Source organism: Thamnophis sirtalis, unplaced genomic scaffold, assembly GCF_051295495.1.
Source record: "Thamnophis sirtalis isolate CommonGarterSnake01/CBP01778 unplaced genomic scaffold, rThaSir2_p1.2 scaffold_6, whole genome shotgun sequence".
Classification (NCBI taxonomy): Eukaryota; Metazoa; Chordata; class Lepidosauria; order Squamata; family Natricidae; genus Thamnophis; species Thamnophis sirtalis.
Window position 1 is genome coordinate 130,869,113 of NW_028261386.1, and position 24,441 is coordinate 130,893,553.

The window sequence follows — 24,441 nt, forward strand, 5'->3', positions numbered from 1 at the left end:
ACTCAGCTGAATCAAAAGATGCCATGCGTTTGTTCTGGATTTCAGCCAAGACAAAATTTGGAGAAATCTTACAAACTGAGGCAGCCATGGCTAGGGGCCTTGCCCTCTTCCTCTACACTGCATGTGTACCTGCTAATTTTCTCAGCGTCTAATTCCCCTTAGCCCCATATCTCTTCAACAGGTTACTTCCCTTGGGGACTTAATGGCATACAGTTGAAATGGCTGATGGGTCCTGCGGTCTTTATTACTTTCCCTATGCCTGTTGGCTGATTTTTCCCCGCAGGCTGGCTAGTCACTGGCACTCAGCATGGCAGACAACCCAGATCATGGAACTTCAAACAAAGTGATCTTTATTTCATCCATATTCTCCCCCCCAAAATGAAAAAAATAAAATAAAAAATGACACAACTTGGTAAAAGGAAAACATTTAGAAGGGCGAGTTACATGAGTAAATACATATTTATGACAGGTGGAATACGGCAGTCGCATCCAAATTCCCAAATTACATACGCAGGAGAAGCAGCACACGGTACCTGAACATCTGCAGGAGTCCCAAAGGAAAAGGTTTAAGGGTTACAAAACGCCCAAGAGGCGTAAAGTATTTTTAGCGGTTAGGAGAAGAGCTAAAACACAAAAAAACAAAGCAAAACGCAGCCCTGTTTGTTTGCATAAGAGAATTCAGATGATGCACTTTAGTGTTCCGGAAGACAAAGGCAAGCAATCCAGCAATGTGGCTGTCTTGTCATCATCTACTTAAAAGCAGTGTTTCTCAACCTTGGCAACTTGAAGATGTCCGGACTTCAACTCCCAGAATTCCCCAGCCAGCATTCGCTGGCTGGGGAATTCTAGGAGTTGAAGTCCGGACATCTTCAAGTTGCCAAGGTTGAGAAACACTGACTTAAAGCCTCATAACATCTGAAGTGATTATGATTATTTAAAACCAGATAATTTAAAAAAAAAAAAAGACATCTGAAGCTGAACTTTCACCTTTTGCTTTTTCTTGTTTTTTTTTAAATAAAGCTGTAGTTTCTACTGAAATCAGCATCTCTTCCTGAACATGAATTCCTATTATACTATTATAGGCCACGCACAGATGCAGGACAAATTCTTCACATTTTGAGACTTCCCCAAGCACGCACACCATGTTTTATGTACAGCAGTATGTTTATAACAATTCCTGAACTTAAGGTGCATAGGCAGATGAAGCCTTACTTTGTAAAGAGAACAGCTTATAAATTTTGCTCATAAAATGAGATGGCAAAAAATGCCTTGTATCTTACAAAGTCTTTTCACAACATAAAACAAGTTTAAAATAAAGTGTAAATTTGACATCAAAACCAGAAAGATAACCCTGCCACCCTAAATCAAATGTATTTCCAGTATATATTCTTCCAAAAAGATCTCCCAATTTTAAAATAAAATTCATATATATATATATATATATATAATGTGTATGTGTGCACACGCATGTATATATATATATATATATACACACACACATCCATCCATCCATCCACGCACGCACACCTGCACACACACACATTTATAACTTAAATGTTGTTTGCTGTAATTTCTTTCATGCAAGAAATATAAGCTTCTTAGAGAGGCCTTTCTGAAATTGCAGTAAAGCTCTTCACGCGTGCAAAGAACAAAGGGGTGTACATCTTGTCAATGTCAAAAGAAGAGACTACTATCTCACCAGTAGACCTAAAAAAGAGAAAAAAGTGATCAGCATGTCTGTCTTATTCCTTGCTTAAAAGGAAGAAAACTGTCCTGAATAATATAACTTGTACCTATTCTCTTTGCATCCTATGTAAGAAAATATTTTACTTGAAACCAGAGCATGTTTACATTTACGGCTGTTTTGCAAAATGGAATTGGACACCAAAGTTCTCCAGACCTTAAAGCTGGAGCATGGTTCCAAAATAATACATGAATGTATAAGTTAGACTGCAAAGAAATGGTTGTGTATGATTTTCATGGTTAGAAGAGACTTTGAGGCACAAATGCCATTTTCTGATGCTAATTAGACAATAACTCACAAATTATTAAAATACTGCAAAACAATTTAACAAGAATATCATATTAATTTGTTTAGTTTAGTATCTGTTTATCTGATCCGGCAGGATGGGCATGCTCCAGGTTCTTTGATTAAACAATGTCAACTGTCAAGACCTCAGAAGGCCATGTTCTCTGTAGCAGCTCCTGCTCGCTGGAATGGGTTTCCATGAGATCTGAATGGCTCCCATCTTAGTTGTTACAAAGGGCCCTGAAGAAGTGGTTCTGCATCCAGGCCTTTGCCAAGGGGAACCAAAGCCCCCTTCATGTATTGTTCCCATCCAGTTTTGTCATCTTTATTCTTTTCTGTTTTTCCCTTGTTTTAAACGTTTTAACAATTTGTAATCTACCCAGAGTCACTGAGAATTGGGCACAACATACACTTATTATTAGGGTTCGTCATACAGTCAGCAGATGTTTACACTGGATTTGGTATTTTTATCTATCAAATCCTTCTCAAGGAGCTGGGATAGTGGTCGTTGTTTGATAGTGTTAAAGATATTGTTGCAGGACATAAGCTGTTCCAAATAGAGTTGTCTTTTTGTAATATCGGAATTGCACCCAAGGCATCTATTACTATTGACATCTTTTCTTTTGGTAACAGCATCCAATATCCAGATTTTTTCAATTTTGTTACTGATAAGTGTTAAGTCTGGGGTTTTATGCAGCTGTCTGTTTGAAGGACTTTTAGCTTCTTCATCTTCTATTATTTTGTCTACTATACGGTCCCTCCAGTTCTTGCTTGCAGGCAAATTATCTTTTTGCAGCTATTCCAATGCATTATTGTTGCTATTTTGTCATGCTATTTATTTGTAATCAGTCTGTACAATGTTCTTGCAATCACAAGTAGGTACTCCACTATTTTTTCAGCTTTTTTTGCAGAGCTGGCATTTGCTTCCTTCTCAATTCAGATTTTGTATGCATTTGTTTTTAAGACTTGGTCTTGTGCAGCCAGCATTTTAATTTGGCTCTAGTGACTGGAATGGTCCATGTATTAGCTACCTTGATGGTTTCTCCTTCACTGAGTTTTTAGACTTTAAGAACTTCTTCACTCTCTTGATGTATTCACTTCTAACTTTCTTCTTGACTTCAGTGAACTTAATTTTACCAGCTTGAAGGATGCCAGGTATTTGCAATGATTCTCTTCATCCAGTGTTGAGCAGCGACTCTATTCTGAATGGTGTTTTTCAATAGAGTTTCAAATTATCCATGTAAAGAAGTGAGATAAGTCTGGCAAATATTTTTGATGTTTGATTGCCCTGGCTTGATTTGTTCAATATTATTGACCAAATTAGATTTATTTGCCTAGGAAATTAAAATCAGTATTCTGCTTCATCTATGAGAAAATGCCTAGCAAAGATTTCAAACTATGTAATTACAAAAGGATTTCAATTCACTCAATGGATTTTCCCCTTCTTCTCTTCTTCCTACTTATTGATGTACAACCAAATTCTTTCATCACTCTATTCTGCTGGCAATATTTGGCTAGTTGGATGGAAACAACTAGAAACAATGTGATATTATGGGCAATTCTCACCTTTCAGATAGTTGCATTTATTTTTATGTTAGAACATTAACTCTAATTATTAATCTTACAGGCTCCAGTTTAAAATGTAGTGATACAGACATTTCTTATAATATAAGTGGTATGATTATGTACTATAAATGTTCATATAATTCCTTCTGTTGCCAAGGTTTGTTACATGTTGTATGCAGGCATAAAAAAAGCTTGTAAAAAAGGAAGAAATAAAATATCTTCTATTAGTTAGGTTTCAAGGACTTTTAAAGTTTTTTTATAGCATTTAAAAAAAAAACCTTACTTGTAAGTTATGTGGCAAGAATGATGAATCCAAATGAGTTTATTAAATTTCTGACGGCCACTGGAATTCAGCTGTAACCCTACATGAAAACTGTGATCAGTTTCTTGCACAGGGACACGACAGAAATATCTGAACTTGTGATAGTCAATTGGTTTCTACATAACAAACAAGAAAGGAATGGGCTGTCAAGGATATGCAGCAAAAAATAGCTACTAAAACTATATCTTAATTAAAAGATAAAATGTTACATTTCAAAGACATTTTCCTTTCTACAAAATATTCTGGTACTAATCAACCATAGTCAGCAATATCCTATGCTAATGTATAAAAATACAATGATCCTATTGTGAGAAGTGATAAACACAGAACATGTTTATTGTCTGAATGCAAATCAGCATTCATACAATAGTAAAAGATATATTTTTCTACATCAGTTTCTTCTGGAGTCTATGAATGCTGATTTTCATTCAGACAAAAACATTTCTACATTTATAATGAAGTGTATTTTTCTACAGTGTTAATAATATAAAATACAACATAATACTTAAAAATATTACGTTTCCTACTTCTAAAACTAGACTTTTAAATGTTGATAGTGAAAATATTAAGCATCTATAAAATTACTATGTGGTAGAAAACAGGAAAAGGCTTATTAATTTCTAATATTCCTAAGCCTTCAATTTCCCCCTTAGCTTTCAACACTTTTTACATTTTTTTCTTGTTCACTTTCTAGCCCTTAATTCCAATCTTCTATGCCTCTAGAAGGTAGGAAAAAGAAAATCCATATATAGATTGCCAAATAATCAGTCTTCTCTTTAAATCTACAGCTTGCCTTCACCAGTTCAAGGCAGCAGGAAGCAGAGCAATTAAAATTATTAAACAATGTCCTTATATCCTTATATTTCACTACCTTCCATTTTAAAAAGAAAAAAATATGCCGAAAGATAGTTTTCTTTACATTCAGAATTTAAGAATATTTGGAGAGAGTATTTTGCAGAAAGAACTACTCTAAAGTTGTATTTTTACTTAACAAATTATCCTAAAGTGCAATACTTATTTACTGTTTTCTTATTCTATTAATCAGTTGATTACTGTTGACCATTAATATTTTCTTACATAAATACCTCTTCCTTCTTCTTTGTCATTACAGAAAATACTTTGGTTTGATTGTCTGTATCCTGGGAAAGGCGATAATGTCCAAGCAGGATTGCATCAGTTCTGAGATTTAGAAGGAAAACATTTCATGAAAATATATTCATTCAAGTGCTAATACAAAGACTACTATTATTAAATTAGGTCTGAGAATTAATAGGATTTAAATTAATAATGACCAACTTAAATCCCTATGATTCAGAGCTTACTGAAATTATAATTAACTTTAGATTGTAACATGGTTTTCTTTCATTAAAGATAACTTTAAGTGTAGTTTTCAAATCTCTTGATTAATGCATTCTTTAGTCTAATCATCTAAGCAATGAAAAATAATAGTAGCTTTACTATGTACCTAATTATCTTTCATTAAAAATATCAGGATCCCATGGACAATATAATTCTTTAATACAGATGTGGAAGATACCTTGTGTTTTTAGTCCGTAATCGAGGAACAATAGACTGAGGTTCTTCTGGAGTTGTTAACATCATTACCTGGCCATCTGGGAAAAATCTCAGGTACCTAAAGGAATTGTTCAACATTTTCCCAATTTAGGTTTGTTCACAAAAATGTATTAAAAATAACAATAAAATGAAGAAACATCTTTCCAAACGTATATATTTTGGTTAAAAACAAATATTAATGTACAAATGATAAATGTAAGGATCCAAAGGGCCTTGTGCTAACTTCCAAATCAAATCTTGCTCAGTTTCATACAGAAATCAGGTTAGTTGTATGTCAGCCTATGTCTGAATTTAGGAGCAACATGCATCAATCTTAGTAGGACACACAAATATGGGACTCAGGCTTTGTCCACCAAAAAAAGACAGATAATATATGAAGTATTAATCAATCAGGAGTCTTCTGTGTTTTCTGGGTACAAAGGAATGTGGCTTTTCCCGAAGTCTCCAATTATAAAGAAATTAAAGTGAATGATATGGATATGCAATTAGAAAAAAGCTCTGAAACTTCACTGCATACAAAGAACCTTATAGCAATAGCAGTTTGATTTATATACCGCTTCATAGGGCTTTCAGCCCTCTCTAAGCGGTTTACAGAGTCAGCACATTGCCCCCAACAATCCGGGTCCTCATTTTACCCACCTCGGAAGGATGGAAGGCTGAGTCAACCCTGAGCCGGTGAGATTTGAACAGCCGAACTGCAGAACTGCAGTCAGCTGAAGTAGCCTGCAGTACTGCACCCTAACCACTGCGCCACCTCGGCCCTTATCACAGAATGCACCAAAAGAACATGTCAACAGAACCTCATTAACTATGATGATTCAGTTTTGTTACTGGAACTATTTCAGTAGTGAGATATTAGCATGAAGATTAAATACTAGAGTATCAAATAATGATTCAAAAGCAGCTCATTTCAGGATTTAATTTACATACTTTAAGCTAGCTCTGTATATTCATAGCCTGGGAATCATGGAAAATTCAGAATACCCACACAATTTTCTCCTAGTAATTTTTAAATACTTTAGGAATGTCTAAAAGCAGAATTATTAAAAAATTTAGTCACAAAATGCTTGGCGCCAATTATCTAAACCATCATTATCTTTTACACACAAGTAATCATTTGAATTCACTGTATATCTTGGTTTGCAGTATTATGTGTGAACTGCATTGAAAGGAAGACAAGAGAGATCATTAACTTTATATTTTAAAATGGCTGTACCTGTAGTAGTCCACTTGGTGCCATGCCCGATAGAAACCATCAAGAGATTGTTCTCCTTGACGAATGTATGTTGTCTTGCTGATATACACCCCTATAAAATACAGTTGCCTGCTTATTATACTTTAAATATTCAATTATGTATATTTTAGGATTCTGAAACAGAGAGCATATTACAATTTTCAATCTTCTTTGCACACATTGAATTTACCAATTCTAATCTCATCTATTGCAACTTCTATATAAAGGTAAAGGCTCCCCTCGCATATATTTGCTAGTTGTTCCTGACTCTAGGGGACGGTGTTCATCTCCGTTTCAAAGCTGAAGAGCCAGCACTGTCCGAAGACGTCTCCGTGGTCATGTGGCTGGCATGACTAAATGGCGAAGGCACACAGAACGCTGTTACCTTCCCACCAAGGTGGTCCCTATTTTTCTACTTGCATTTTTACATGCTTTTGAACTGTTGGTTGGTTGAAAAGCATGACAGGTTTTTTTTTCTTCAAATTATTATCTTTGAATTGGAAAGTCTTGTTATATTTTTTAAATAAAGACTGTTGTGCAAACAAGGATGGTAGAAAAGAGATCATACAAGAAACTGAATTCAACAGAGGCAGGAGAAAGAAGGATCCCTGGTGTTTACACACAGATTAGTTCTTATTCTTAGTGAGACAAGAGTTACATAAGTACAGGGCGGGGCATAACCTTTTCCTAGGGGGTCACAGCAACACTTGTAATAACAACACAAATAATTCATACACCATTCGAAAGCCCATCAAAAACTGAGTTTATTGACACGATTTAATAGTCAGTATGACCACCATTAGCCCTTCGAACAGCATTCAAACGAGGTGGATAAGAACACAACAAATCTTCAAACAGTTCCGTTCGATTTTCCAGATTTTCCAGAGGGCGGGGCATAACCTTTTCCTAGGGGGTCACAGCAAGATCGACAGCAGTTTGCAACTTCCGCGACACCTCATTTTAAAGCCCATAAAAAACTGAATTGAATGAGCTATTAAATGTTAAATTTGTTTCGGTTGAAACTTTGAGAATTTGGAAACTGTGTTGAAAAATCTGGAAAATCGAACGGAACTGTTTGAAGATTTGTTGTGTTCTTATCCACCTCGTTTGAATGCTGTTCGAAGGGCTAATGGTGGTCATACTGACTATTAAATCGTGTCAATAAACTTAGTTTTTGATGGGCTTTCGAATGGTGTATGAATTATTTGTGTTGTTATTACAAGTGTTGCTGTGACCCCCTAGGAAAAGGTTATGCCCCACCCTGTAGTTCCTTCTCCTCTCATTCTCCACTGCAGGCTCACCTCAACATGTGAAGGGCAAGAATGGGGTAGGTGGGACTAGTACAGTTTTGCACTATTCTCCTTTAAGTGTGAGGAAATGGTCACATATAGAGTAGGCATAATGTCTAAACAGGGCAAATGCTAGGCAGACTTTGTTGGGAATAAAGCATGCCTAAAGGCTTCTGTTGAGCTTTTTACAATCTTTCTCTTGTCTTTTCTTCCTTGTACTCTAATCTCTGTATTAGTTTGTTTCCCTCCTTCTCTCATTTCACTTTTCTTCATTTCTTGTTGTAAATGTTTCTTTCCTTCCTGACATTTCCTCTACAGTACTATTCCTTTTTTGTTTCTGTCCAACAGAAAAATACTTAAGTGTTTGCATACATAGAAAAAAGTGAAGGCGAAAGGGGCTCATGCCGTGATGGCACGACATGCGATCTTGGTGTTCCGAGATCGCAGTCGATATTTCTGCCGCTGGATGGTCCATTCGGACCTAAACCGTCCTGCAGAGACGGTGATTGAGAAAGGCACCTCCTGCTCATCTCCGAGACAGCACAAAGTCCCTGAAAGATCCAGGAACAGCCTTTTTTTCCGGCAACAGAAATGCAGCTAATTGGGACAGCTCCAGAACGGGAATAAAGCGAAAAGAGAAAGTGTGTTGAATTGGTGAGGAAATTTTATTATTAGAAAAAGAGACTCCCCTCCCCCTCAAAAAAAATTAAGTTAAATTAAAATTGTAGATAGACTATAAGCAATGAATATAGCAATAGCAATAGCAGTAGACTTATATACCGCTTCATAGGCCTTTCAGGCCTCTCTAAGCGGTTTACAGAGAGTCAGCATATTGCCCCCAACAATCTGGGTCCTCATTTTACCCACCTCGGAAGGATGGAAGGCTGAGTCAACCCTGAGCCGGTGAGATTTGAACCGCTGACCTGCTGATCTAGCAGTAGCCTGCAGTGCTGCAGTTAACCACTGCGCCACCTTGGCTCTTATGAATTAATGAAATTAATCTACATTAAACTTAGTGTGTTATCCTGTTTCTTTTTTCACTTTTGCTTACACCTATGGATTAAATAACATTTTCCTTCTTTTTTATAATGCTTGATTGGATTGTTTTTGATCTCCATTTAAGGGGTTTTTTTCTTTCTTAAGCTTGGAATATAAAGAAGATAATAAAAAGGATTATAAAGAGGGTTGTAACAACAGGAGGAAAAGCAGTTACACTGCCACTTAGAGGCTGGAATTGGAAGAATGGCGCAGCAGGAAAAAGAAACTGTAACATTGCAAATGATTATGTTTGAAATTCAAAATCTATTAGTTGTGACAGAGAATTGAAAAGACATTGGAGAATATAGAATACAAAACAGAAACATTTGATGGAAAAACTGAGGATGTTTATCAAATGAAGAATGTGGAGAACAGAGTTCAAAAAATGGAAGGAAAAAATGAGCAAAGAGATAAGAAAAATGTGGATACTGACAACAAAGTGAGCGTGGTTGGTAATGGCAAGAGCGGAATATGGAAAGGGGAGATAAATGGATTGGAACTCTACCCCAGCACAGAAGAAGAAAAGAGAGAAAAATTGACGGAAATGAGAGAAATCTTGACAGAAGCACTAGCAATAACCAAAGATAAGCTGACGGAAAGAGCAGATGCTGAGTTTTGAGCTTTTATGAGATTCGAAAGGAACAATATGTTGTGGAAGGTAACTAGAATATTAATACTACAAATGGCAAGAGATATAAGACTGCACTATTACTGGAAAGATACAGGTTGATGCAATGAAAATGTATAATAAAAGCTAAGCTAAATTTAGTTTACTAGTAGTATGTATAAAATGAAGTGACAATAGCTATAGTTAAATAATGATTAATAATGATAACAATACATATACATATATTAGTTTGATAATATGAAATTTTATATAAACAACACATGGAGAATATGAGGAGGTTTAAAAGCTTTATCTAGAATATGTTATAAAATGTATTGTAATTGGATGATTTAATAGAATGTTATCATATAATCCTATTCTAGATGTTGACTATTATATATAAAATGATGTAAAAACAATTATAGTCTAATTAAGGTTGAGAAATAATAATTGTGATATACATGAATATGTGAATTTAAAATAAGCGATTTGATATGAAAAGCGGGTGATGACTATGGAAGAGATGCATGGAAATACTGTAACCAACTGACACACTTTCTACAATTTGTAATGGAAGATGGGTTTTTTTTCTTTTTAGTTTGTCTTTGTTCAAAAATAAATAAAAAATTGTTTTAAAAAAAGAAAGAAAAAAGTGAATTAATTTTGTAAATGGGGCACTTTATTTATAAGCAATTATTTTAATGATTAATTCATTTAACTTTTTTTCATGATCCTTGTCTTTTATTGCAATGCAGCTTCTGGATACACACACAAAAATTGGAACATCCTTATTTAATTAAAATTTTCCTTGCCATTTTGTTTTTGGGAGGGTTTCATTAGCAATTTCTGGAAAGGTCCTTCCCAGAGAATAGCTCATCAAATGCAAATATCATATTATTCAATTATTCTATTCAATGAGAGGTTATTAAAAAGGTGACTATGTGTTTTTAAGTGGGACTATGTTATAAGGCCAAAGTATATATTTAGAATGCCAATAATTGTTAGTAATCCCAAGTATACTCCAGTCACATTTCCAACTAATCTATTTATAATCAGAAACTATTGTTGCAATTATATGGTCCTGGCCTTTCCTGATTATCATTACAATATTGCTGTTTCTTACCATCAAATCGAACTCTAGGTCTTTTCACAAACATTTCTCTCCACGAGGTATAAGGAACCATTTTATTACATGTCCTGCCCCAAACCTTCAAACAAGCCTGACGCCAGATTTCAGGGTCCCTGGAAAAAAAGACGGTGTGATCTGATTATAAAAATGTTAACACAAACAAGAGTTTCAGAAATATTGTGTGTTATTGGTTATCAAACACTGCAAATGATGGTTGTATAGTGTCTTTAAATGAGACTATTATTCAGTTTTGAATAAATTCTGGAAAATTGCACTTTGATAAGATTTAATTCACCCTGTTCCCTCCTTTATCAGTTTTGTATTCTGTGTGTGCATGGGCATATGCTTTTAACTTAATTAGACTAGAATCAGATATCACAAGCTAGAATTATCTTTAAAACTTCCCTCTTTCTGTATATATGACTGCATAATACATGCCAAATCAGAATAACAGAGCTTCTCATGCAAAAAAAACTTTATGGAATACAGTAATAGGCTCAGCAGTTTTATTCAGAGGTTTAATTCAAAGTCACTTTTATCAAATCTTTGAACTGAATCAAACTGCATAGGAAAGTCAAAACAACTTTTTCCCCAAATTGATTTGAATAGTCAAATTCAATTAGCTTAACAGATGGAATGAAATTAGCTATTTGAAATGGAACCAACCTGCAGGCCTTCAATAAATTTTTCAGAGGAGAATCTAAAGGCTACTTAGAGAACCAGAGAGAAATTGCCTCAATACTGTTCCATTAATGGAAACATACAACTACTTTCCATCACTAATCTTCACACTTACATAAGTTTCTGGAGTTTTTTTAATACTTGCTGTTTATTTCATAATTTTTTACTCTCATGATTTTAAAACCATAATCTAAGGTGGCCTTAGTTTTTCAGAACAAAATTAAAAGAATTATTCACTGAATAATTTACATTAATAAAAGCATTACTTAACTGGAGTAATAGTAATTCATTTAAACATTTTTAAGGAATACATTTATTATTTTATACTAATAGGTTTATTTCGTAACTGGCTGGGAATAATGCCTGATAAATAAGTTTTTAGTTGCTTTAGTGAAGCTTCTTCTTTAAAATACTTTGTATTATTAGTTAACTGACCACATCTTTTATCTAAAACTTCCAAAAATTCAGTAACTTTTAGTAAAGACCTTATTTTTATAACCACAAAAAATTGGTTGTCACCACTTATTTCAAAAATCCTAAAATTACTCACTTTTATCCGGATAAATGAAATTTTTATTGCATTATAGTTTCAATTTTACCTGGCACAAATGTAAAAACCTCTGCAGACCAGTGATAACTGTTCTAAAGATCTCAGGTCCAGATCACTGGAAACTACCCATCGAAAAATATACATTAACAGCTCCATAGGCAACACTATGGAAAAAAATGTAAAAATTAGAATAATTCCAGTAGTCTTGATTTGGATCCACGCTAAAAAATAAACCGAATGCGGGGGAGGCTGTTGGCATCCAAATTACTGGCTTGGGATGTAATGTAATGCTGCTATTAGTTCTCCTCCCTCTTATAGCCCTTGGCACCAAAAGCAAGCAAGCAGCAAAAAGCAACTGGAGAATCACTGAACTTTCCAGAGTAAATTTGCGGGTGATATGAGAGGTTTTAGGGTAAGGGCCCTTCTGCTTACAAGGATGAACAAAGGATTCCACTCTTAATGTGGTACTATATTATACTAAACATTAATGCATCTTCAAATATAGTATGTTTTTAAAAATTACATTAAGCATGACTATTTTTGCAGGTTGCTGAATCTTTCATAAATCATTCATTTCACAAAAATAATTACTCTACATGTCAACATGTTTAAATGTATTCTAATAACAATGGATATGAATATCTAAAAATGAAATTTTCTTCTTTCATTTTCAGATAACAAAATATATGGTAACAGCACATATTTTATTTTTTTAATTGTTAGATTTAGAATTTTAGAACAAGCAATTGCAGCAACTGTCACAATTAACAGATTCTTTTTATAAATCAGCATTTAGTTAGGAACCCAGTGAAATTCAGTACAAAACGTGTTATAATTTATAACATATTTCTACAGATCCCTACATTTAGAATATATTTCTTATGCTAAATGTATTTACTACCAGAAAGCATTATGTTAAGCCTGGAACATATATGAATTGTAACAATGAAGAAGGAACTATTTTATTGCTAAAATCTATACAGTTCCTATTAAACATCTCAAACTATTTTCTCCTGTTTAGCATGGTTTCTGAACATCCCTTTCATGATCTTCTATACTAAAATATGCCACTAATTCCTACAGAAAATGTTCTTTTACCTGAGATGTGAGTCTGACTCAGATTAAGCTCAGGCTGACATAGTTTGATGGATGATTCCTGAAGAGTGAGTTGTTGAAAGTAAGAGAGAAGGTCAGCCATTTTGCTATCATCTTCATTATCTTCAATGCTACAAAACACAGGCATAATATGAGACCAGAAAATCATAATACAGGTCATCCCCGGGTTACGAGCGTTCCCTTAGCGAACGTTCAAAGTTATGCAATGTGTCCCTTAGCGATTACGAACAAGTCCCGAAACTACCGTGTTTTCCCCAAAAATAAGACATGTCCTGAAAATAAGGCCATGCCAGATTTTCGAGGTGGGCAAAAATATAAGCCACCCCCCAAAATAAGCCCTAGTGAAGGGTGGGTTTAGCAGCCCTTCCCGCGGTCGCCTCAGGACTTCTTGGACCTTTAATCGGATCAGTTGAGCTGCTCCATTCACAAAACAGCTGATTCGTGGGTGCCGCTCAGGGCTCTGCCTCCAGCAAACGCCAGTCATATCAAAAGAAGCTGGAGGTCAAACAACACAACCCAAATGCCCCAGGCCCTCCTTACCTAATGGCAACAGTCACAGCAGGCAATTCCGTCCGCGGAACAGGAAAGGGAGGCATGGAAATCAATACACCTGGGACATCGGAAGAAGCCCTGCAAGGAGAAGCTGCTGCTGATGTGCAAGAAATCCCCCCCACACACACCTACAGATCGTCCTTTCAAAGAGGAGTTTCACCCGGATGAAGGCGACACAAACGCCACCCTCAGCCACCTCTTCGTCTGGTGAAACTCCTCTTTGAAAGGGTGATCTGGGGGGGGGGGTATTTCCTGCACTTCGGCAGCAGCGTCTCCTCGCAAAGCTTCCTCCGATGTCCCAAGTGTATGGATTTTCACGCCTAAAGGAGGTCGCTTCTCACCTGCATATTCACACTGAAGGCTCGAAATGGGGCGTTTTTGCAAACGGCATGAAAGTGGGGAGGGGGAGATTTCCCTTCCTCTTACCCTGTTCTGAAGCTCGGCACAGACTCAGAACAGGATAAGAGGCAAAAAACTCCACCCTTTTCCTGGCAATTGTTCTTTCCTTGGGATCTCAGTGCAGACGCACATCCCCTAAATGCTCTAACCGAAGCCTTCTCTGCATCCGTGCAGAGTTCCCAAGGAAAGGATGGTGTGTGGGTGTGTAAGAGAGAGATCCCTACCCCCCCCCCACTCCCAAGGCAGCCACATCCTTCCTCTAACCTGATCTCCTGCTCCATTCTCCACTGTCACGTGCAGGGCAAGAAAAGTAGTTTGAGGGGCCACTTCCAACTTCGCAAGGTCTCCCCCCCCCTCCCCGAGAACTTGGAAGGCATTTTCTGGTATTTGTTTTTACCATAGGCATACAGTCTACTTTTCTTGTCCTGTATGTGGAGCAGAGAATGGAGCTGGAAAGCAAGTTAGTGAAGGGATGTGGCTGCCTTGGAGGGAGGGGAAGGGGGGAGGGGGGGGGAGAGAGAGAGATTGTTCTGCAGGAAGACACCCCCCCCCCGCAAAGCCAGAGCTTCCATACTGCTTTTGTCAGAAAGTTGCAAAGGGTGATTATATGATCCCAGGACACTGCAACTATTTAAATATATGCTAGTTGCCAAGCATCTGAATTTTGAACATGTAATCGTAGGGATGCTGCAACGGTTGTGTGAGAAATGGTCATAAATCACTTTCGATGTTGTAATTTTGAATGGTCACTAAACAAATGGTTGTAAGTCGAGGGCTACCTGTATTTCCTAACTGTGAGAGGAGAGTTGGCTCCTTCAGTTCATATTGGATTTCCAATATTGGAATAACTGTGTATGTATCACATTGTTTTTGCCTTGTTTGAGGCCTTTTTGCTTCTTCTAGTTTCTTTACCAATAGTATAGGACAAAGTAAATTATGTTTAAAAAGTGGCAATTTGAGACCTAGAACATCCTTAAAAATTCTGATGATTCAATAGATTTTTAGTTTAAAAAATCAATCAGACCAAAATATATACTGTATATGTAACAGTAAACTTTTGGAAACTACCTTAATTATGCAGCAGGATAGTTTTTACTATGTAAATTCAGAAGAATATCTTATATACTTGAGCTATTTATGAATGTACTCTCTAGTAATCGTCTAATTAACTAAGATGGTTTCTGGGTCATGTCCATCTAACACCACCAATAACTATATAAATATGAAATCCAGTATATACTAAGTACAACTTTTTCAAATAATACATACATATATACATACATATATACTTACTAGCTTTTCCCAATACTGTCGCCTTCTGGAGATCTGGTGTAAGTAATTTTAAACTCAATATCTGGGACCAATTGCATAGCCAGACGATAAAATTTAATAGCTAAAAATAAAAGCAATGTTTACTTAAATTGATTGTTCATACACTTTGGAATATTAAAAATGGAGTTTTAAAAATCAGTGCATTAGCAGAGTTCTTAAGCAACTGTTCATTCTTTTGTTATTATACTATTAATTCAAAACACATTCTGCAAAAATGATGGTAAGAGAGTACAATCACTGTGATTAATTAAAGGCCATTTTAATAATAATACTATTTAACTATTTCCATACTTTTTTTTACAGGTATTGATAAAATGTGGTGACCAGCTGGGAGGAGTGGAGCAATGGATTGAATCAGCAACAAGGATCAGAGTAATTAATAGACAGGGCAAGGTAAGTACTCCGAGGTTAAAATTGGCAGAGTTGCTTGAGCCAGTTAGCACATTTGAAATGTTGAGAACATATTTTGGCAACTGTCTTCATTAATATGAGCAATCACAAAGCACCCATTCACTGTAAGATAAGCTGGTAAGATTGTGGCCTTATCATCCATCTAATATCCCAAGACGCTTGCTTGAATACATGAGGACCAGAAACATTCTTGGAATAAAGACTGTGAGGTTGCTTTGCAACATACTTCCCCTCCTCCCATTAAAAAAATTAGGAAGAAAAAAAGATAAATCAGAAGGGACAGGAGAGGGGATTTTACGCACATTAACCATATTGCTATCTTTATTAAAAATGTTTAAGTCCATTTATTACAATACTTACTTCAAAATTACTGTGGTAGCATGGTTGATGATTCTTGTATTGCTTCAATCAAATTGGTGCTGTTCAGTGTCCGTATGGGTAGCTATTAGGGATTTTGGATCATAGTGATTGTCTGCCAGTTCATGTTAATAGATTCTGTGATGTTTTTCTCCATGTAGAATTGTGTACAGAAGTATACAGATATTTGCCACTATTGCAAACTCACATGGAAATGCAATGCTCAGACTTGCCCACCTCTAAGAGACTTTTGCCACCAGATGATCATCGACCTGCAAACAGCTACACTTTCTTCACAAATGCCTCCGCAAACAAAGAAAAAAGTATATGCTACCAATCACCAATGCCCACAACCGCCGTGAAAAATACCAACGCATCACCGAAGAGCAAAAAACCCGCCTGCCTCAACTGTTTTGGACAGGACCCGACAGACATCTTAGAACACACGATCCATAGGAATGCCAACAAAATACAAACCCAAAAATGCAACTCACTGCAGGAGAAACTCAATACCATCACCTCAAAACCACCAGACAACTCAGAATTAGGGATCAGAAATCTATCTAAGCAGACCTCTACCAGATGATGAAAAGACTGTCCTCACACACAGCAACCTCAACCACAAAGACACTGACCCCACTGAATTCTCAGCCAACCTCAAATACATTTTAAAATCGAACTACCTGGACTAAGAAATACAATAAGACATCAGGCAAAGAATCATCCTAACAAGCAATGCAACAGATAAAACAAACACACAGGCAAAAGACGAAGAGAACACTGAAGAAACTGAAGCAAGATGAAAATACTGTCATCCCACAGGCAGACAAAGGTAGACCGACTGTGGTTATGGACAAAACTGATTATATCAGCAAAGCTGAAAACCATTCAAATCATGACACCTGCCACATAATCCACAATGATCCAACAAAACAGCTAGAGAAAAAAATAAAAGACACCCTAAGGAAAATGGAAAAAGAAAAACAGCTAACACCACTAGAGAGAAAGAACATGCAACCACAAGACTCCTAAAGAGTTTTTGCCCCCCTTCTCGAATGGTATGGTTGTTGTGTGTTTTTAAATTTTGTATTGTTATGTCTCGTCTTTTTTATCTCCCTGTCTGTACCTCCTTCCCTGATTGAGTTGTGAGCCGCCCTGAGTCCCCTTCAGGGAAAAGGGCGGCATATAAATGTAATAAATCAAATCAAATCAATCAAATCAATCCTCCACATCCAAGTTCTATGGACTCCCAAAAATATACAAGAATGGGATCCCTTTACACCCAACTATGTCTCTACCCAGAACACCGATGTATAAACTAGCAAAAACCCTGCAGGAGAAACTCTTAGACACCTGACTCAACCCACTCAATAAATTCCCCAGAACAATATATCCAACTTATCAAGCACATCAAAATCAACAAGGAAGGAATCATGGTCTCCTTCAATATCACCGTACTCGTCACCGTGATACCAACCTGGCTAAACACCACCTACTCACTAAACACCATACTTACAAAGATGACTCTGCCATAGAACACTCCATGTCTATAGCAACCATCATGAAACTTCTGGATCTATACCTCAACACATATTTCAATTTTAATGGGAATATCTATTTGCAAGTACTCAGATTCCTCAGGATCAACTTCACACATGAAGAGAAAACAGACAAGACCCCCATTCTTTGATATTAACATAAGGAAAGTAAGCAACAGAGAACAGGAAACCCGTGTCTACCGCAAACCCACTCACATGGACCAGATCCTCCGCTTCGCAAGCAACCACCCCACCACACACAAAAGAAGCTGCGTTCATTCCCTTTTCAGAAGGGCCAGGACACATTGCAACACCACAGCACTAAAGAGAGTGGAAGAGAAATGACTGCTTGATGTCTTTCAAATGCACTTGTTTTTGGAATGAGGGATGATGGGAAGATGGATGCTTTAAAAGGTCAGATCAGTTTCCAAACAATAATGGATTTGTCTCCGGCTACTAGATGGGGCTCAACACCTCCCAGAGAACAGCAGTATATAAACAAATTATATGTTGGGGGCTTGACAACCATGTTGCCTGTTAATAATGAATCTTTACATTGTATTTTTCACTATAACAGTAAATGGTTTTAGCTCATAAGGAACATGGTCCAAGAAATTAATATATGACATTAAATCGGAATGTTGAATTACCTTCATAAAGAGCTCCATTTTGCTCTTGTTCCACTGCCTTCAGAAACAGTTCTCTTGCCTGCACAAAAATTAGTCATTTGTTTTTGGAATTCCTTACATGTAAGCAAAGAAAATTGACTTAAGTAATGAAATGCAGCCTTCTATTAGTATTTTTTTTAATATTATTTTTAAAAAAAATCAAAAGCAGTTTTTCCATGGCTAATTAAATTTTAATAAACAACCTAATTATTGACCAAAACTGATTACTTCAATGTTAATCATGTTAATTGCACTACAATCCTGTATTTTTTTTCCAATATCTGATCGTGTTTTTAATCATATTTTGCCTTTACTTCGTTGAACATAAATCCAAATGTACAGGAAATTGAGGACAAGGTTTTTTTCCTCATAATACTGACAGCATTATTTCAATAAGATACAGCTCAATTGTAAGAATAGAAATAAAAAAAATAGGTTATACTTTATACATACTGAAACACTAAAAGATGAATGCTAACAATGTAGAAATAGCAAAAGCAACAGCAATAACAATAGCCCTTAAAGTTATACACCGCTTCATAGTGCTTTTACAGCCCTCTCTAAGCGGTTGAGTCAGTATATTGCCCCCAACAATCTGGGTCTTCATTTTACTGACTTCAGAAGGATGGAAGGCTGAGTCAATCTTGAGCCAGTGGGAACCGAACTGCTGGCAGTCAACAGAATTAGCCTGCAATACTGCATTCTAACCACTGCACCACCATGGCTCTTAGCAGGTTTAAATTGTTTACCTTTTCCTCTTTTGCAAGTTCGAGTTTCCCTTTGGTATCTATGGTCTTTAATAAAGACCCTCTTGTTCTGCAGGATCGAGTTTCCAGACCTGTAGGGCTCCCCCCTGGGGTAAGTTCAAACATCCACTGGGCTCTGAACATCTGAAGCTCTGCCTAAAAATCCATTTTTGAAGAATGATCAATAAACATTATAAGAAGCAGCAGCTGAAGTTCTACAGATAGAAAGAAAAGGAATACTGAATTTCTAGGGATGTATGTTCCTATCAAGAATATAAAGTATTTCTGTCACATGGATAGAAATATTTTTCTACTAAGTTGATTTTTCATAATCTTAATAAACAATTATTCTTATGAAAAATTTTAAGGATCATTGCAACTGCATCCCCCAAAATAAAACTGTTTTCCATTTAAAGCTAATATACAGAAAAGTTTTATGTTGAGACAAAAGTACAAAGGCACATGGAATAAAGAATAAAATTGTATATATTACTACACGAGTGAGGATAAAACAGCACACCTCAAGATTTGCTTCACCAGAAATATCATTGTCATCCTCCTTTACTATGTCAGAGCAAGAATCTTCTTCTCCTTCTGCCTAATAAAGAAACATCAAGTTAGTATTCCAAGTCATTATATATTAATATCATAAAATCACAGATACTAACAAAAAAATTGTTAGAAATGGTCCATTTTAATCAGTTGCTCAGACATTTGCAATGTTAATGAAAAGCCCTAAACAACTTGTGTTACCTAAGTAATTGCTTCAATATAGGCCTAATCAATCCTTATATTCATGATAGGATGTCTTCCTGACTCTTTGGCTGACTGAAATTCCTTTAATGATGTTATAGGGGCAGATGTTTCCTGTGGTGTATCCACTCTGGGAATAAATTGATTTTGAAGATTAGGAAATCTTCCATAGTGCAAAGGTTTTGCCATGACCTGACAATTTATCTATTCCCCTCTTGATTTTACTTGTCAGGGTAATTGTTTATTTCATTAGTTTTAAGGTTTTTTTTCAATTGCTTTACTTAAAATTTCAGAACTGTTTCAGATGGTTGACGTTTGCATTATCACAAGGTAGGAAATTCAACAAATATTTCTGATGTTCAGTGTGTATGCATTCAAAATTCCAGTATACAACTGGAAAACTGATTCCTTCTAGGAGAAAAATTTAATAACTCGAAGCCAACTCTATAATCCTGCTGACAAAATAGTATCCACTAGTGGCATGGATGGGAGATTGCAAACCAAACATATTTTTGAGCTATTGCTTTGATGCCCTACAAGAAGTACCACAGAGTAATCTTCCAAAAGGTCTCCTTAGCAGATTCCCAATAACAAAGGCAGTATCTCAAATAATCAACCCAATACAAATCTTTCACTACAAGCATTGTTTGATCTTTGTACCTTGTATCACATAGCAACCTATCTATTGCATTTTTGCACCAATTACTAATTTCAAGTACTCTTCAAGGACAGCCATAAGATAAACATATTGCAGAACTCAAGACAGGTTATAACCAAAGAATGGATATGTTATATAATAGCCTTCACCTGCAGATTCAAGACTGCTGTTAAATGTCAAATCTGCTCCTCTTCAGGGAGGGCAATCTCATCTAAAACAGGTTTTACCACTCTCTCCAAGTCCAGAGTTCTGTTTTTCAAAAGCACCTTTGTTTTGTCTGGATTTAACTTCAACTTGTTCTCCCTCATCTCTGTTATCAAGTTTAATGTTGAAGAATCCAACTGCTTCCTTGAAACTAGATAAGTACCGGTAATAATAGAAATGTGCATCATCCCTGGTTTTAAAAACTGTTCAGTTAAAAGGCCCATGCCGACTGATGTTCCACCCCACTCCCATGCTTTTCACTCTCTATATAGAGAATATTGTGTTGCAATTATTTTATTTCTTTAATCAATTTGTAAATGTCCCACTTCTCAGGGCTTTCTATGAACTATTAATGTCCTTGAATTTAAATTGTAAGACCTCTCAAGAAGCAGGAGAAGAGGGACAATCAAATGCATACACTGACCATAACCAGAGTTTTTAAGAGTTTAGATTTTATTTACTGCAGTATGTAAATTGTAATTTGTAAACTATTGCTTCAAGGTGGATGCCTGAGGCGGCTACATGCAAATTAGATCCTTACTGTTCAATGTGAACTTCTAACAAGAATGGAGCACATGGTTTCAGCTGATCAATCAACCACTGCTAAAGGAAGAGGAGGCAATACCTTCAGCCATTAAAGAAACTGGTCTCTCTTCTTAAAAATACTTCCCTGGATCTACTTATCCAACCTATTACTGTTTGAAAAAGCTGCAGAAAAGGTAGCTAGGCTTCAACTACAAAAGGGTCCTGGATGAGACAGATTATTTGGATCCTTTCTAAACAAGACATGAAACAGAACATGTTTTTGTAGACGCAACTTGAAACAGCTGTGATGCATTCTCCTTTCCTGTAGACCTCTCTGCAAGTTTCGGTATAACAACATGGTATCTTTTTGAGCTGCTTGCAAGAGAGGGGGACTGGAGACAGTTTTGTAGTTCCACTCTCTTCTGAGAGGGTGATATCAATTTGATGCTGTTGCAGAAGAGATGTCAAGTCCTTGGATATATTTCTGCTTGGGCCTTTGTAACAGTCTCCTTCACGTAAAATCTGCACTACCTTCATGATCTATTAGAGAATGGACACCCCAGATGAGAAAAAAAAGAGATGAGAACTCAGAGGCTTGATTTTCTCAACAACAGATCCTTCCCACTGGAACACCTTGTCCAAAACAGGTGTGCCTCTTTCCATGTTGCAGAAGATGACAAAAACAGACCTTTTAAAGACTTCTATATTTATTGGTTTTACTAACGCATTTCATTAAAATTGGATTTCGTAATATTGTAAACCACATTAGAACAGGCAAGTGGGTGGCAAAAAATCTCAGTAACTACACATTCACTACAACCTGTCCAACAAATCGCAGTTAAACTGCATGTGCCCACCTACTTTTCTCTTGTATGATTCTGTCTGATTGTTAAAAAACAAAAAACAAATTACCTTTGCCAAAGTCATTAAGCTGATATTCTTTCCCCCCCCCTTGGGAACGAACCACCACGTGAAAGAGAGCAGGCAGAGCAGATGTCACGTTAGTCTCTTTGCTAGCACTTTCCAGGGACTTGCTAGAAACAAGTGCCTAGTTCTAATTCTGCCACCCCGAACCGCATTCATCCCAATATCGTATTCCAACTGTTTCTGGCATCAGCGGAAACCACTTATTTAAACTAAAGGCTTCAGCACCTTCTGGTGACGGACGGCTGGCTATGTTTGGTCTTTTCGACGGAATCTACTTAAAATAAGAGTTGCTGCAAAGCTTCTTGGCCTTGTAAATCTTTGTTGCGCTTTTAAACTGGGTGGCGCGCTCATTTGTGCACTTTTCACGTTTTTTAAAAAAATATAATAAATATAATATAATAAATAAATAAAAAATAAATATAATATAATAATATTATATATTTAGGATCTACTTAGAGAGTTGCTGCACAGCTCAGCTTTGTAAATCTTTGTTGCGCTTTTAAAATGGATGGCGCACTCATTTGTGCACTTTTCACGTTTTTTAAAAAATATAATATAATTTAATAAATAAATAATATAATAAATAAATATAATATAATATTATATATTTAGGATCTACTTAAAAAGAGTTGCTGCATAGCTCGGCCTTGTAAATCTTTGTTGCGCTTTTAAACTGGATGGCGCACTCATTTGTGCACTTTTCACGGTTTTTTAAAATATAATATATATAATAAATAATATAATATAATAAATATATTTATTATATAATAAATATATATATGAGGCAGCCAGGCCGTTGAGTTGTGAGCCGCCCTGAGTCCCTTTCAGGGAAAAGGGCGGCATACAAATAAAATTAAAATCAAATCAAATATATTACATTATATTTTAATATTTATATTTATATACACATACATACATACATATATATATATATATTTACATATATATATACATATATATATATATATATATATATACATATATATATATATATATATATATATATACATATACACATACATATATATATTTACATATATATATTTACATATATATATATACATATACACATACATATATATATTTACATATATATATTTACATATATATATATACATACATATATATATTTACATATATATATATACATACATACATACATACATATATATATATATATATATATATATATATATATATATATATATACATACATACATACATACATACATACATACATACATACATACATACATACATACATACATACATACATACATACATATATATATATATATATATATATATATATATATATATATATATATATATATATATATATATAAAACCTTCCACAAACGTTCGGCGAAGAGGCCGAACCGAGGCGCGATTTGAGCGCGTCTCGCGATATCAACCGCCTCGCCTCCTCCACCCCCTCCCTCCGCGTCGCCCCTTCTGGAGGGGCGGGGCCGCCTAGTCCCCTTCGGCGACTGCGCGTTTTAGAGCGCGAGACCCCCCTCACCCCCCCCTCCTCGCGCTCTCGTCACGCGCACCCGCCCCGCAGCCCCTCCCCTCACCATGCTGAGGCCGTGGCTGAGGCAGCCAGGCCGTCCGTCCAACCGTCGCCAAACGGCAGCGCTGTGGCCGTTTTCGAACTCGGGGGCGGCCTTGTCCCGGTTGGTTGAAGGTTGTTGTTGCCGCCGCCGCCTCTCAACGGCCCGTCGGGTCTCTCTTTTTCCCGGACTCTTTATTCACCTCCCTCTCGAGCGGGTTACCAAGGCAGGGATAGAAAAAAAATTAGTAGAGTTCTCGGTCAGAGAAGCGGACTACGCAGCGGGAGTCACTGCGAGCGCGGCGTACGGCAGCCATTTTCTCAAAAAAAGACAAGCGAGGAGCGATTGCGAGCGAGAGAGCGAGCGCGCGCGAGGGGAACGTCAGCGACCGAACGAGATGGAGCAAGGGGGGGGTGAAAGCGGCGGAGCGCGCATGCGCCTAGACCAATATAAACAAACGGAGCGGACAAGCTTCACGTGGACTGCGCTTCCCAGAGGGCCGCGCGCGTCCGCGCGCTGTCCCCGTGACTCGCCCCCTTTTTCGTATTTTGCGCTAGGAAACGTAAGCGTCGCAAGGGACTCTGGGAGCTGGCCCAAGCAGTCGGCCCTGTGATTGGCTGGTTTAGGGTTTTCGAATTTAGAAAGTAGGGAAATGGAAAAATACGTCTGGTATTTTGCCTCC

General features: G+C 36.6%; 1 protein-coding gene across 2 annotated transcripts; it reads right to left on the reverse strand.

Annotated features, from left to right (window-relative positions):
• Positions 1–409: 409 nt before the first annotated feature.
• On the reverse strand, positions 410–24,169 carry FBXO9 (F-box protein 9). Of its 2 annotated transcripts, XM_014061660.2 has the most exons (13): positions 23,784–24,167; positions 19,660–19,737; positions 19,143–19,295; positions 18,376–18,433; positions 15,381–15,480; positions 13,119–13,246; positions 12,070–12,184; positions 10,784–10,902; positions 6,709–6,799; positions 5,455–5,550; positions 5,003–5,096; positions 3,879–4,033; positions 410–1,707 (listed from the first exon to the last, which is right to left on the reverse strand). In XM_014061660.2, the coding sequence occupies exons 1-13, from the start codon at positions 23,784–23,786 to the stop codon at positions 1,599–1,601; spliced, it is 1,299 nt and encodes a 432-aa protein (XP_013917135.1). In that variant the 5' UTR covers positions 23,787–24,167; the 3' UTR covers positions 410–1,598. The 2 variants fall into 2 exon arrangements, with proteins under 2 accessions (XP_013917135.1, XP_013917136.1); XM_014061661.2 differs by lacking the exon at positions 19,143–19,295 and having other exon boundaries at positions 23,784–24,169.
• Positions 24,170–24,441: the final 272 nt, after the last annotated feature.

Coding starts and splice junctions, on each gene's coding strand:
- FBXO9 (XM_014061660.2), bottom strand. Junction 13,247..15,380: donor GACAGTATTGGGAAAAGCTA/GTAAGTATATAT, acceptor TGTGTTTTGTAG/CATTGAAGATAATGAAGATG. Junction 5,097..5,454: donor TTACGGACTAAAAACACAAG/GTATCTTCCACA, acceptor TCTAAATCTCAG/AACTGATGCAATCCTGCTTG.